This window comes from Danio aesculapii, chromosome 5, assembly GCF_903798145.1.
Source record: "Danio aesculapii chromosome 5, fDanAes4.1, whole genome shotgun sequence".
Classification (NCBI taxonomy): Eukaryota; Metazoa; Chordata; class Actinopteri; order Cypriniformes; family Danionidae; genus Danio; species Danio aesculapii.
Genome location: NC_079439.1, coordinates 60,375,467 through 60,389,829, shown reverse-complemented (window position 1 = coordinate 60,389,829; position 14,363 = coordinate 60,375,467). Strand labels below are relative to the sequence as shown.

General features: G+C 34.1%; 1 protein-coding gene across 1 annotated transcript; it reads left to right on the top strand.

The window, feature by feature from the left end:
• The first annotated feature begins 3,941 nt into the window (after nt 1-3,941).
• LOC130228638 (uncharacterized) lies at nt 3,942-13,866 on the top strand. The gene is made up of 2 exons (XM_056457068.1): nt 3,942-4,421; nt 11,674-13,866. The coding sequence occupies exons 1-2, from the start codon at nt 4,007-4,009 to the stop codon at nt 12,708-12,710; spliced, it is 1,452 nt and encodes a 483-aa protein (XP_056313043.1). The 5' UTR covers nt 3,942-4,006; the 3' UTR covers nt 12,711-13,866.
• Nucleotides 13,867-14,363: the final 497 nt, after the last annotated feature.

The following is a 14,363-nucleotide window of genomic DNA, read 5'->3' as shown; positions in this document are numbered from 1 at the left end:
ATATATATATATTTAAATATAAAATATATATATTTAAATATATTTATATATATATATATTTTTTATTTCATATATTGCGTTTTTAGTTTTGATACTCCCAAAATAATTACAGATTTGCAGATTTTTTACAAAATTCTCAGCAGAAATAGCAAAAAAGGGTAGTCATTATTATTATTATTATTATTATTATTATTATGGACAGTTTAGATTATTATATCATGTAGATGACATTATAAATAGAAATAACGTTTATTACACACTAGTATTTCTTCAATGGATTAGATTCCTTCATGTGTTTTATTTGTTTCTAATAATTAGGTACCCGGGCCTATTAAAAAAGTCTTGGTAAAATTTACAATCAGTACTAGTGTTTAAGCATGTACTGTCTGATTGAACACTATAATTAATCGATAAAAGGGTACATTGAGGTGGCGCAGTGGGTAGCACAATTGCCTCACAGCAAGAAGGTCGCTGATTCGAGTCCCGGCCGGGTAGTTTGGCATTTCTGAGTTTGCATGTTTTCCCCGTGATGGCGTGGGATTCCTTCGGGTGCTCCGGTTTCCTGAGTGTATGGGTGTTTCCCAGTGATGGGTTGCAGCTAGAAGGGCATCCGCTGCGTAAATCATATGCTGGATAAGTTGGTGGTTCATTCCACTGTGGCGATCCCAGATTAATAAAGGGACTAAGCTAAAAAGAAAATGAATGAATGAAGGGTACATTGATTATCCAACTTGTGATGTTGATTAACGTGTGTCTTTATAGCAGCTCCACCTGCATTTCCTTCCCATCGGGTGTGTTAAATGACACTACAACATTTCGCATAATTCATATATTTATTCAAATATATTTAAATAGTTTTGTGACTACACCTTCTTTCCCACAGCAGGCGATGATGTTCATGTGTATGACTGTGTGACCGGTCAATAAAAAACGAAAACAGAACGAGGATGGTTTACATTCAGTTCTGCAGTCTGAAAATGTGGCCGGCTGAGAAAACGTGCACTATGCAACTTTAGACATTACAGCTTCTGCAAAAAACACAGACGTCAGCAGAACCTGCAGATTTATTCATTCCACCTGGAGAACTACCGAGACCAAGGTTGTCCCAGAAGAAGAACGTCCATAGCGAACATGTCATAATAATAAAAAAAGCCATTCTGTTTTACTATTGTGCCCTTCAGCAACTTATGTCCAATTTATGTCATGTTGGCAAAAAACTTTAAAAAGTTTACTGTCTTTTAACAAAAATCAGTGCTATAAAGAGGCTGTTTGTTAAAATGTTGGTGTAATCTATTTTACAAATCAATTTTGAGTAAATGTTTTTTATTTATTATACATTTACAGTATACAGGTTCATTAGTTTTATTACATGATTAGCTGTGTTTGCCTGGTTTAAAACACTGTAAAACAATGCAGTGGCAAAATAAAAACAAACAAACAAACAAACAAATAAATAAATAAATAAATAAATAAATAAATAAATAAATAAATAAATAAATAGAACATTAACAACGACAATTAAAAAGCAGCAGAGTGGATGACAAAGAATAAATTAAAAGAGGACACAAATTATTTGAAATAATGAAGCTACTGTTGGAATATCAAGCCATTTCCATGCGTGTTCAATAAGAAAAGGTCTGGAGAGGGTTTTTTCAATACCAAAAATATTAGTAATTTATTAGATACAAATGAATAATTCGATGACAGAGCTCTGGGTTACGTTACCCCAATGCAATACAAGAATTACATTCAGGAGTTTCGCAACTAACATACATTTCCCTGACTCCAGCATATATACACAACTGATATTAACAGGTGGAGTTTTGGTGTAACGTCACTTATCAGTCATCCTGCAGTCCTTTTGCCTCTTGTACACCAGACATACTTCCTCTTTCTGCAACCCTTCTCTGCATACAAGAACTGAACAATTAAGTGCATCTTAAATATACTTTACAACTTCTATAAGCATCATGCTCGTTGTGACCTGTCTTGACTTCTTCTTAGACAGCAGTCTGGAACAAGGGCCCCCGCACTATATTTATTCTTATTCTGCTATTTCCCTCTTGTCCGCAATTCCTTCTAAAAAGTATGCAGCACAGTAAAAAAGAAGTATGCTTGGTCAATATTTGGTATCATACAAAAGAAAAAGATTGATTAATCTGTTGTTGATCTAAACATTTTTCTAATAAAAATAAAGACACAAAAGTAATAAAAATAAATTCCTTTTTCCCCACATTACTTTTCTATATTAAAGGGACTGTTCACCCAAAAATAAAAACGTATACGCCATGTATTCTCCATCAAGTAAAACCTTTAAGAGTTTCTTTCTTCTGTTGAACACAAAAGAAGATATTTTGAAGGATGTTGGAAACTAGTAAACACTGACATCCATAGGAATAACAAATAAATAAAAGTCGATGGTTACCAGTTTACAACATTTTTCAAAATATCTTCTTTTTGTTTAATAAAAAAAAAGAGTAAATGGTGAGAGAATTTTTATTTTGGGTTTAAAATTTTTAAAAAGTGTTTCTATGACTGTAATGGTGGACATGTGTCTAGAGCAATGACGGCACACAAACCCCAAAAGTTAAGGTAACTCAAACCATTTAAGTTCAATAAACTAATCCTAATGAGTACTGTGAACTTACTCCATTTAAGTTGAAGTAATGAGGTATTTAATTAACTCATTACCTTCAACACCGAGTTCAAAACTCTTTTCAAATGAGTAGAATTATCTTTCAGTAAATTTTGAGTTAACTACACTCATTTCATTTGATAAAGATGACTGTTGGGTTTTACAGTGCAGTTATTGGGCAAATCTATGCAATAGAAATGTTTGCACTATATTTGTTGCCTATTTGGTCAGTTAAGGTTTTCTTTATGTTGTAAAACCAAAGTTTCTTCAGGATGTTTATCATTGAGCTAATAAAACCAAAATAGTATATTTATCATTTATTTGGAAATTTACTGTTGGCTGTTTTCAAAAGCGATATTCAATACTGATAGAACTTTCTGTGATTTCAGATTAATTTAAACCTGAATCATTTAATTTGGACAATTATTTTAAAGAAGAAGAGGGTCCTCTGCTGGTCATAACACTGATTTTGCTGAAGCTCAGACAATAAATGCTCTAATTGTTAACCATTAAGTATATAAATTATATATAGATAATTTAACCCAGTTCAACCCAATAGAATTTTAAAAATACAATAAATAAATCCAATATTTATATACAGTTGATGTCAGAATTATTAGCCCTCGTTTATTTATTTATTTATTATTATTTTTTTTTATATTTCTCAAATATGTATGTCTGATAATATTTTTTCTTCTGGAGAAAGTCTTATTTGTTTTATTTTGGCTAGAATAAAAGCAGTTTTTAAGTTTTCAAAAAACATTTTAAGGTCAAAATTATTAGCCCCTTTAAGCTATATCTTTTTTTATTAGTCTACAGAACAAACCATCATTATACAATAACTTGCCTAATTACCCCAACCTGCCTAGTTAACCTAATTAACCTAGTTTTTAGCTTTTAAATGTCCCTTTAATCTGTTTAGAAGTGTCTTTAAAAATATCTAGTCAAATATTATTTACTGTCATCATGGCAAAAAAAGAGTTAAACATAAAACATAGTTAAACATAGCCAATTCCTACTTAAAAGATATTCTAGAAGGCAGAGATAAAAAGATAAATAACTAATTTTTTAGATATTTGAAGAATATACATTTAATGGATAGGATATAATATTTCCTTTATGTGTGCGTGTATTTTATTTTTTATCTTATTCCTCTATTTAATAGTAAATCCATGTAGCATTCCTTACTAATCCCTCAAGATTTCTAACCATGTTGCGCCTCATACTCCAATTCAGTAGGTGGCGGAAAATGCACCTTAAAGTTGGTTTGCCAACCGCCAGCTAAAACTCCAGAAGACGAAGAAGAAGACGACGAAGAAGAAGAAGACACCGGAAGTAGGGAAAACTTCGTTCCTGGTGAAGCAGCGTGCAATGGCGGAGACTAGGAGTAGCCAATCTTGCAGCGTACCTTTTTGTTCTAATTCGAAAAAGAAACAGCCGTATTTGTCGTTTCATAGCTTTCCAAGCGATGAAAGTATTAAGAGACGTTGGATTTGGGCTATTCGCAGAGACGAGGGAGAGGAATTTACTGTGAGGAAGGGCAGCACTTTTGTGTGTGCTATGCACTTCACGGATGATGAAGTTCGCGTCCATCCACAGTCCGGCCGTAAACATCTTACACCACATGCGGTGCCTTCCAGGTTTTCATGGAACAACTGGGGAGAAGTTAAAGAGGAGGCAAAAAGTACGGTCTGTTATGAGCTGGAAGAGGAACACGTTGAAATGGAGTGTGTTGATGTGGCGCTGCCTCAGCAGGAGCACGACTACAACAGCCGCCCTCCTCCGGGTGAGTACAGCACGTTAATACAATAATTTAAAGAAGACCACTGCCAACAAATATATCACAGTAATGAACTGTTGATTAAACAGAGGGTATATGACATTATATAGCTATATGCAATTACGAGCATGTTGTGGAGTAGGGATGTAACGATTCACCTGACTCGCGATTTGATACCATTCACGATTTACTCACGATTTCAATAAAATTATTTAAAACACATTTGAGGTGAACAAAAGCCCTTTCATTTTTTTCTTAAATGCTGCACGTTATTTGCAAAATAATAATTTTCTGTCATGACTAATTTGCTATTCAAAATCAAAAATATTAATTCAATCTAAAGATATATTAATATAAACAAACTAAAACTATGACACTGCTGGGATTTTACATTTTTATAAAAGTAAATATCAGCATATCTCTGTTTTCTGGAATAAGCTGCTGAGATCTTTGCACATTTCCAATGTCCCCTGCTCATGAGAGAACTGTTTCAGTGGGGACTGAGATGGCTGCTGTGGAGAGGAAAGCCTTTCCTAAACCAGAGAGCAGCGTGTGTAGAGATAGTCAGTAGCCCCTGTTGTGCCGAAATCTGTGACCCGTCGAAAACTGTGACCAGAGGGCGCTGTTAAGTAAAAAATTCACTCGGGAACGTGCTTGTCGCTCATGCACGCGACCGTGAACGCGCAGACACTGAAATCAAGCGATCAGCGTCGAGCGGTGCTGTAAAAGGATGTTTTAAATCCTGGGATTCAGAAAACAGCTTCATGGAAGAACTTTAATGTAGTCCTGATATGTTGACCATCCAAATTCTTGTAAAGAAGAAATAAAAATAAAATATTCTGTCGCTGTTTTTGTCTCCTGATAGACTCGTAGTTTGTAGGTTTCGTTATGAAATAGTTTATGCATTCCAGATTCAAACTACTGACATATAATCGGCTTCATGAAATCTGAGATAACATTCATAGCCATCTAAATATTCTACTGCATATGCCAGATTACAATGTTTCATAATAAAGTTTAACAAAGTTAATAAAGTAATGCAATCTTCTTTCGATTTGTATAAAATTTTGACCAGATATTAGGTTAATATATATTTTATCTAAACTCTGTCTGGGTTCTGAAATCCAGCTATTAAAATGCCATTTGTTTGATTATGTTTAATAAAATAACTCATGTCATATCTTATGCATCTAAAGCATATTGACCAGATATTTATTTACAAATGCTGTAGTCACTGAATCTGAAATGAACTGAAAATAATGTTTAAAAAATGATATCAGTGTCATTTAATTGTTACTTATACCAGTTGCTGACGTGTAAACATTACTGTAAATTGTAGGGTGCAGGAATTCTGTAATGTTCAATCGCTAATTTTGACCCTGTTGTTTCTTAAAGACATCAAACATGCATCCTTAGAGAAAAAGAGAAATAAGAATTCTGTAGGCATATATTTTATCAGTCAGAGTCAATGACCTTTCTAAAGATTTCAGAAAATCAGATCATATGGAGGATCGTCATGAGTCATTTTAATAAACATTATTATCATTCATATGAATATAAGAAGGGTCTGTGGCTATTAATTTCAGATTCAGTGACTACAGCATTTGTAAATAAATATCTGGTCAATATGCTTTAGATGCATAAGATATGACATGAGTTGTTTTATTAAACATAATCACACAAATAAAAGAGGGATGTCATTTCAATAGCTATGAATTTCAGAACCCAGACACGGTTTAAAAAATATATATTAATCTAATATCTGGTCAAAATGTTATACAAATAGAAAGACGATTGCCTGCCTTTGTTCACTTAAAACATTGTAATCTGGCATATGCAGTAGAATATTTAGATGGCTATGAATGTTACCTCAGATTCTGTGAAGCCGATCATATGTCAGTAGTTTGAATCTGGAATGCATAAACTATTTTATAACGAAACCTACAAACTACGAGTCTATCAGGAGACAAAAACAGCGACAGAATATTTTATTTTTATTCTTCTTTACAAGAATTTGGATGGTCAACATATCAGGACTATTGAAATGCCATTTGTTTGATTATGTTTAATAAAATAACTCATGTCATATCTTATGCATCTAAAGCATATTGACCAGATATTTATTTACAAATGCTGTAGTCACTGAATCTGAAATGAACTGAAAATAATGTTTAATAAAATGACTCATGACGATCCTCCATATGATCTGATTTTGAAATCTTTAGAAAGGTCATTGACTCTGACAGATAAAAATATATGCCTACCGAATTCCTATTTCTCTTTGTCTTTGTGCAGTCATTTTTCTTTTTTTTTTTAAGGGTGCATTTTTGATGTCTTTGAGAAACAACAGGGTCAAAATCATTGGTTTGGAACAATGGCAGGGTTTTTCTTTTGTGGTAAACTATCTGTTTTTACTCATCGGATTCAGTGACCTAAAGATCAGATCAACTGTATCTAAGAATAAGTGAGTCTGGTCAATATTATAAAAGAGGAAGATGATGGACTGACACATAACCTTTATCAAATATTATAATCAGTCAGCATATGGGGTAGCCTAACATATTTCAATGAATTTTATGAGTCATTTTCAGTGAACATCAATCTATATTCAAATAAAACATCTCAATAAATTAGTATGTCATCGAAAAGTTGATTATTTTACTATTTCAATATAATTCATATATTAAAAAATACTCAAAATATATCAATCGGTGTGTAATAAATCTATATAATATACGTGTTTCACATTTTGAATTCAATTAGTACACAATCTCCTTTTTGATGACATTCTAATTTATTGACGTCCACCTGTTTAAAGATATCTGGTCATCAATGTTTTATGAAACAGGAATAGGTCTGACACAAAATGAGTCGATTTATTAAACATTATAATTAGGTTTCTACAGGGATAACACACTTCTATGGCTATGAATTTTACTTGTGTCACATGTAATTTAAACTCAGTATTTAGCATTTGTAATAAACAAACTATATGATTTTTTTCAACTCAAACTCATAACTAAATCTTTAGTTTTACCAGTCTACCAGGAGACGACAACAACAAAATATCACGAAGTAGGATATTGTTTATTTTATTAAAGTCTACTTTTACAATTTGACAATTATTATTATATAGATTTGTATATTATATAGATTTATTACTCACCGATTGATATATTTCAAGTGGTTATTTAATATATGAATTAAATTGAAATGGTGAAATCAACTTTTCGATGACATTCTAATTTATTGAGATGTTCACTGAAAATGACTCATAAAATTCATTGAAATATGTTAGGCTACCCCATATGCTGACTGATTATAATATTTGATAAAAGGATAAAGGTTATGTGTCAGTCCATCATCTTCCTCTTTTATAATATTGACCAGACACACTTATTCTTAGATACAGTTGGTCTGATCTTTAGGTCACCGAATCCGATGAGTAAAAACAGATAGTTTACCCTAAAATAAAAACTCTGTCAACATTTACTCATCCTTGATTTGTTCCAAACCAAAATGAGTTTCTTCTCTTTAAAACAAAAATATGTATATTTTGAAGGATGTTGTAAACCTTGACATCCATTGCAAAATCCCCACTCTCCCCCACTGTATTTATTTTATTATAATATTTTTTTTCTTTGTAAAAGGATGATCTATGCTTGACTATAATTTTCAAACACCTATAAAGTGTACTCAGTGTAGTTTTTCAATGTGATTTCTTAAAATTAACTTTATATTTTTTGTTTTTAAGTTTTATAAAGACAGTCTAAGAAATTTCTAACTTGTGACATTTATGTCTAGAAAAACTTAGCAAAAATAAACAGGGAATATCAGTGTCATTTAATTGTTACTTATACCAGTTGCTGACGTGTAAACATTACTGCAAATTGTAGGGTGCAAGAATTCTGTAATGTTCAATCGCTAATTTTGACCCTGTTGTTTCTTAAAGACATCAAACATGCATCCTTAGAGATAAAGAGAAATAAGAATTCTGTAGGCATATATTTTATCTGTCAGAGTCAATGACCTTTCTAAAGATTTCAGAAAATCAGATCATATGGAGGATCGTCATGAGTCATTTTAATAAACATTATTATCATTCATATGAATATAAGAAGGGTCTGTGGCTATTAATTTCAGATTCAGTGACTACAGCATTTGTAATTAAATATCTGGTCAATATGCTTTAGATGCATAAGATATGACATGAGTTGTTTTATTAAACATAATCACACAAATAAAAGAGGGATGTCATTTCAATAGCTATGAATTTCAGAACCCAGACACAGTTTATAAAATATATATTAATCTAATATCTGGTCAAAATGTTATACAAATAGAAAGACGATTGCCTGCCTTTGTTCACTTTAAACATTGTAATCTGGCATATGCAGTAGAATATTTAGATGGCTATGAATGTTACCTCAGATTCTGTGAAGCCGATCATATGTCAGTAGTTTGAATCTGGAATGCATAAACTATTTCATAACGAAACCTACAAACTACGAGTCTATCAGGAGACAAAAACAGTGACAGAATATTTTATTTTTATTCTTCTTTACAAGAATTTGGATGGTCAACATATCAGGACTACATTAAAGTTCTTCCATGAACCTGTTTTCTGAATCCCAGGATTTAAAACATCCCTTTACAGCACCGCTCGACGCTGATCGCTTGATTTCAGTGTCTGCGCGTTCACGGTCGCGTGCATGAGCGACAAGCACGTTCCCGAGTGAATTTTTTACTGAACAGCGCCCTCTGGTCACAGTTTTCGACGGGTCACAAATTTCGGCACAACACCCCCTCTGATCCAGAGGACTGGCCACTGGCATCAAATACTGATTATAAAATGACTAATTATAAAGTAAAATAGAGACAGGAGTTGAATATGATTGTGAAGGTGAAATTTAATATTACAAGTATAATTAATTAGTATCAGTGTGATACACTTAAGAGATAATCTTGAACAATTTTAATTATTCTATAATAAGCAAATTATTAAAATATGCATAAACTAATTTGAAAGGGAGAGGTGAATCGTTACATTGTGGAGCATTAGTAATGGGTTGTATAACGTTACTTAGTCCATACTAATAGTACAGTTTAAACCCACTTATAACAAGGGCCAGACGGAATCTGCGGACGTTTTTAGCTATTTCTGCGGAGAATTTTGCTAAAAATCTGTGGATTTATGCAGAATTATTTTGGGAGTCTCATAACTAAAGCCTTAATATGTGAAATAAAAAATAACACCTTTTTAACTTCAATGTTTAAAACGCAAATCCAATTAGAGTCACTTTATTTGGTAAACAAAGCAAGTGTCTTATATGATATATCTACTAAAATACAGAAAATATTACTGTACAAACTGCATTGTACATAAATCAGATGGACATTTTCATATTAGTGTAATTTAAAAACTGAATAAATATAGATTTACAAAAGCAAATAAACAGAATTAATGATCGGCTAAAAATCTGCAGAATTCTGCGAGCACAAATTCCGTGTGGGCCTACTTATAACTTGATTATTATGGTCAGTTCTGGTTTAAAGGGAACATAGTTTACCTCTTTTTTATGATTTAATATTAATATTAGGGTTCTTCTAAGTGTGCCAGTTTAGGTTCAGTTCAAAACACAATTCAGATTTTTTTTTATTATAATGTGTTAAAAAGTGTCATGTTGGGGCGTGTCCACAGTTCGCTGATTTATGGCTGTGTTGCTTCACATGTAAATTAGTTTAGGCTTCCCTTCAACGTAACAAGGGGGCAGGGCCATGAGCTCACCCTCTCTGCGTTTGCAACAGAGTTTGACAGGCAGACGGAGAAGGAGAGAGGATCACCATTCAGTCGTACATGTACGACTCTGACAGAGACCAAGCAGAGAGTACAAAATCATTTGTGTATAGTTTTACAGATAACTGTGTGCTAGTTTCAAGTGCCGAGCTTGTACACAGAAACTAATAACAACGCACACTGAATTAACTTTGACTGAGGCACCGGATGCGCCGCTAGAAGCCGCGACACGGCACACCAGACACTCTCTGTGGCGCACCAGAAGCATGAAGTGTCCCGAATCGTTGCGCCACACATTTTTTAATTTTAAACATAGGTTTCTGCAGCGGTCCGCGGCGCCCAGCTGTTGACTTGAGTGTACCCTGATAGAAACCTATGTTTAGAATTCTAAAACGCATGCTAGTTAAGATCACAGGGAGCTTCTGGGATCGCGAGAAATGCAAACGGCTGAAGTATAAGGTAGACTTAATGAGAAGTACACATGTTTGCAAACCTACCTAAAGAAACAACCAATAATTCCGATTAGAGTGATAATGTGGAGAATATTGGTCTTGTGTTGAGCCCAATGAGCCTTGCATCTAAAAATAGAGCTAGCGTGTTCCTTTAGTGATATTGCTTCGACTCACGCTGAAAATGGCGGACGTGAATCAACAAACTGAGGATATGATGACGCGCCTGTCAATCAATATTGGTGGGCGGGGGGACCGCACTCCTATGTCAAGTAGCAGTCGATTTGAAAACCGCTCCAATTGGTCCACCGTTTTTTTATGTTGTTAAATTGAAAAAAAAAAAGCACTGGGTGTGCTTATATCACCCCAATATGACGGTCTATACACCATACATGCACATATGTCTGTCCAAACAGCTTGAAAAGTAGGTGCCCTTTAAACTACATGAAACCACCCATTTCTGGCATTTTCTCAAAACACTATTCTCTTATAATTTAACTACCTGAATCATGTAACATTATGTTTGATTAAAGGGAAAGTTCAGAATTAGAATTGTCATTATTTACTCAGACCCAGTTTGTTCACAAAGGCATATTTGACAAAGAATGTCAGTATTTCATCAATTATAGTAGTAAATTGTGTTCAATGTCTATTTGTTTAACTTGATAAAATTCAAAATACCCAACTCCTCTGTTGTGTACAGACGAATAAATAAATGAATACAGGCTTTGAACAACCAGGGTGAGTAAATTATGACAGAATTGCCAAATTGGGGTGTACAGCTCATTTAAGGAGACATACAAAATTTGCAATGTTAGGGAATATTCACGTACACTGATAGGGGAAAGCAAAGATAATTACAGTTGTGCGGCAAACAATTTCAATACAATAGCTGATTTAAGAATTTACACTGATGTTGTCACTTGTATAATTGCACTACTCTAATGGTAATCTACCAAGCTTCCAATAATACATTTTCATGTTTAACAATGCATTTTTCTCTTTTAATTAGGTGCTCTTGATGAGGCACTGGAGAAAATAAAGGAGCTGGAGGAACTGGTCACAAGCCTTACCATCTCTCGAGCGCTGCTAGATAGATGGTGCGTGTCTGATGAAGACTTTAAGTACTTCACGAGGTTTCCAAACAAAAACATCTTTTTTGTTTTTTGGAGATCTGTTGAGCCATCTGCATCCAATATTGTGTACTGGTCCAAAGCCAAAAGGATTGGAATTTCAACTGCAGAGGAGGAGGTTGTGACACCAAGCCCTAAGCGCAAGATGCAACCCATTGATGAGTTTTTCATGTTTTGCCTGTGTGTTGCTGTTGGTCTTAGAGAGAGAGTTTTGGCTGAGATATTTCAAGTGAGCACTTCTACAGTGAATCGCATTGTAATAACATGGTCAAACTATTTAACCCTTGTGTTGGGATCAATTCAAATCTGGATGACCCAGGAGCAGGTGCGATGGACAATGCCTGTGAAATTTCAGCGAGACTGTCCAAACGTGAGGGTCATTATTGACTGCACAGAGTTGAGATGTGAGTGCCCAGAGGCAAATACCCTCCATCCTGAAACATTCTCAGCCTACAAGTCCCATACAACCTTCAAGGGTTTAATTGGTGTGGCACCCTGTGGTGCAATCACATTTATATCAAAGCTATTCACTGGCTCCATTTCAGACAAGGAGTTGACAAAGCAGGCAGGAATCTTGGACTTACTGGAACCAGGTGACGAGGTGATCGCAGATAAAGGCTTCCTCATTCAGAAGTTATTTGAGGATGTTAGGGCAAAATTAATCATCCCCCCTTTCAAGCAGCGTGATCAGTTTAGCATAGCGGAAACTGAGAGAAACCAGGCCATTTCCAGCCTCAGCATACTTGTTAAACGGGCAATCAGACGAGTTAAAGAGTACCACATTTGGGATTCCCCTGTTCCCCTCACTTTAGCAGACACTGTCAATCAGATGTGGTCTTGTTGTTGCATGATGGCAAATTATCAGGGTCCTTTAGATCTTGAAGGTGAGATAAATATTGGAAAGAGTGAAAACTGATGCTGTGTCCCAATTTGCATACTTGTACTACACCCTAAAAGTATGTACTTTTTTTTTTTTTAATGAAAAAATATCTACTTTTGAGTGTGTGACAGAGTATGCAAGCTTTGGGACGTACTACTTCCTCGTTAACAGATCGCTGTGTTGCTTAGTTACGAGCCCAGTCAATCATCCACAAATCAACCACATTTCTGTCATATTTAATTTCCTACCTTATTGGAGAAGCAGCAGAATAATCTCCCGTTCACGAGTCTTTCTTGCAGAGAAATCTCCTCAGGCCTTTGGATAATTATGCAATGAGATGTTAATGTCCAAACACATCTTTTTATAAGTTCAGGATTGTTGTTGCAGATGAAATACGACACAGACAACACGATGGGCTAGATATTAATTAACAGTCATACAAACATCTTTACCGAGGTCTCTGTACTTGACGGTTGGCTTTGCGCGTCCACCATGTTTGTTGTTGTTGTTTTTTTTTTTTACACCTTTCACTTACATTTGTAGTTCTAATCCAATTCACGTCCAACACGCAATGTATTGTGGGCAATATCAGCGATTAGTGTATGGACGGTTCTACGCTTAAATTTTTACCTTAAATGGTAAACCATCTGGGAACCTTTGGCATACTCTTCAACATACTATGATTTGGGACATACTAATTCTATTTTCAAATACTATTTAGGACGGATAGTATGCAAATTGAGACGCAGCATCCGTAATATCAACAACCAACACCTCCTGCTCACCAGCCAGTAACATCGCCCACCAGCACCACCTCCAGACAGGACTTTCTGTATGAAATTTGTACAAAGTTTATACTAAAATGAAAAAGAAACAAGGGTTTATGAATACCTCCTCATGTACAGGAGTGGAGGTGAATGAGTTCAATTTAACTTGCTCAGAGAAACACTCTTGCTGTCAAACATTGTTTACTCTACAGAGTTTAATGGTGAAGGAATTGATCCAATATGTCTATTGATGGAAGGTTTGAGAATAAATCTCATGCTCCCTTGTAAAGTATTTTGCATTATTTTCAAAATACAATATTTTATTTTGATACTTGTGGCTGCTGTATTTTGTAGTTTATTTTGATACATGTAAAATTGAGGTATTTGGCATTTTAAGATACATTTCAATGTATTTTTGCACATCCCTATATACACACACTAGCGGTCGAAAGTTTGGGGCCAGTTTTTTTTTTCCATGTTTTTTTTTTTTTTTATAAAGAAAATGGTTCATCAAGGGTGCATTTTATTAAATGTAAAATAAAAAGTTAAATATTGGTTACAATTCTAAATAACTGCTTTCTTGTATGTAGTTTCAAATGAAATTATTGCTCCAGTCATTATTGATTTTTTTACTATTACCATTAACAATAATTATAATAAACAATAATAATAATTAATATTAGAGTGATTTCTGAAGGATCATGTGACTGAAGTAATGAAGCTGAAAAATCATCATTAAAATCACAATGAATTATTAAATTAAATGATAAACTACTTTTGAACAGTTATTTTATAGGCTAATAATGTTTCAGAATTTTACTACATCTTTGATTAAACAAATGCAGCATCGGTGAGCAGGAAAAGCTTAAAACAGTTAAAAGTAGTCCTGCCCCCAAACTTGTCAGTGGCGCCCCCAGACAAT

Coding starts and splice junctions, on each gene's coding strand:
- LOC130228638 (XM_056457068.1), top strand. CDS start 4,007: ATGGCGGAGACTAGGAGTAGCCAATCTTGCAGCGTACCTTTTTGTTCT. Junction 4,422..11,673: donor CAACAGCCGCCCTCCTCCGG/GTGAGTACAGCA, acceptor TCTTTTAATTAG/GTGCTCTTGATGAGGCACTG.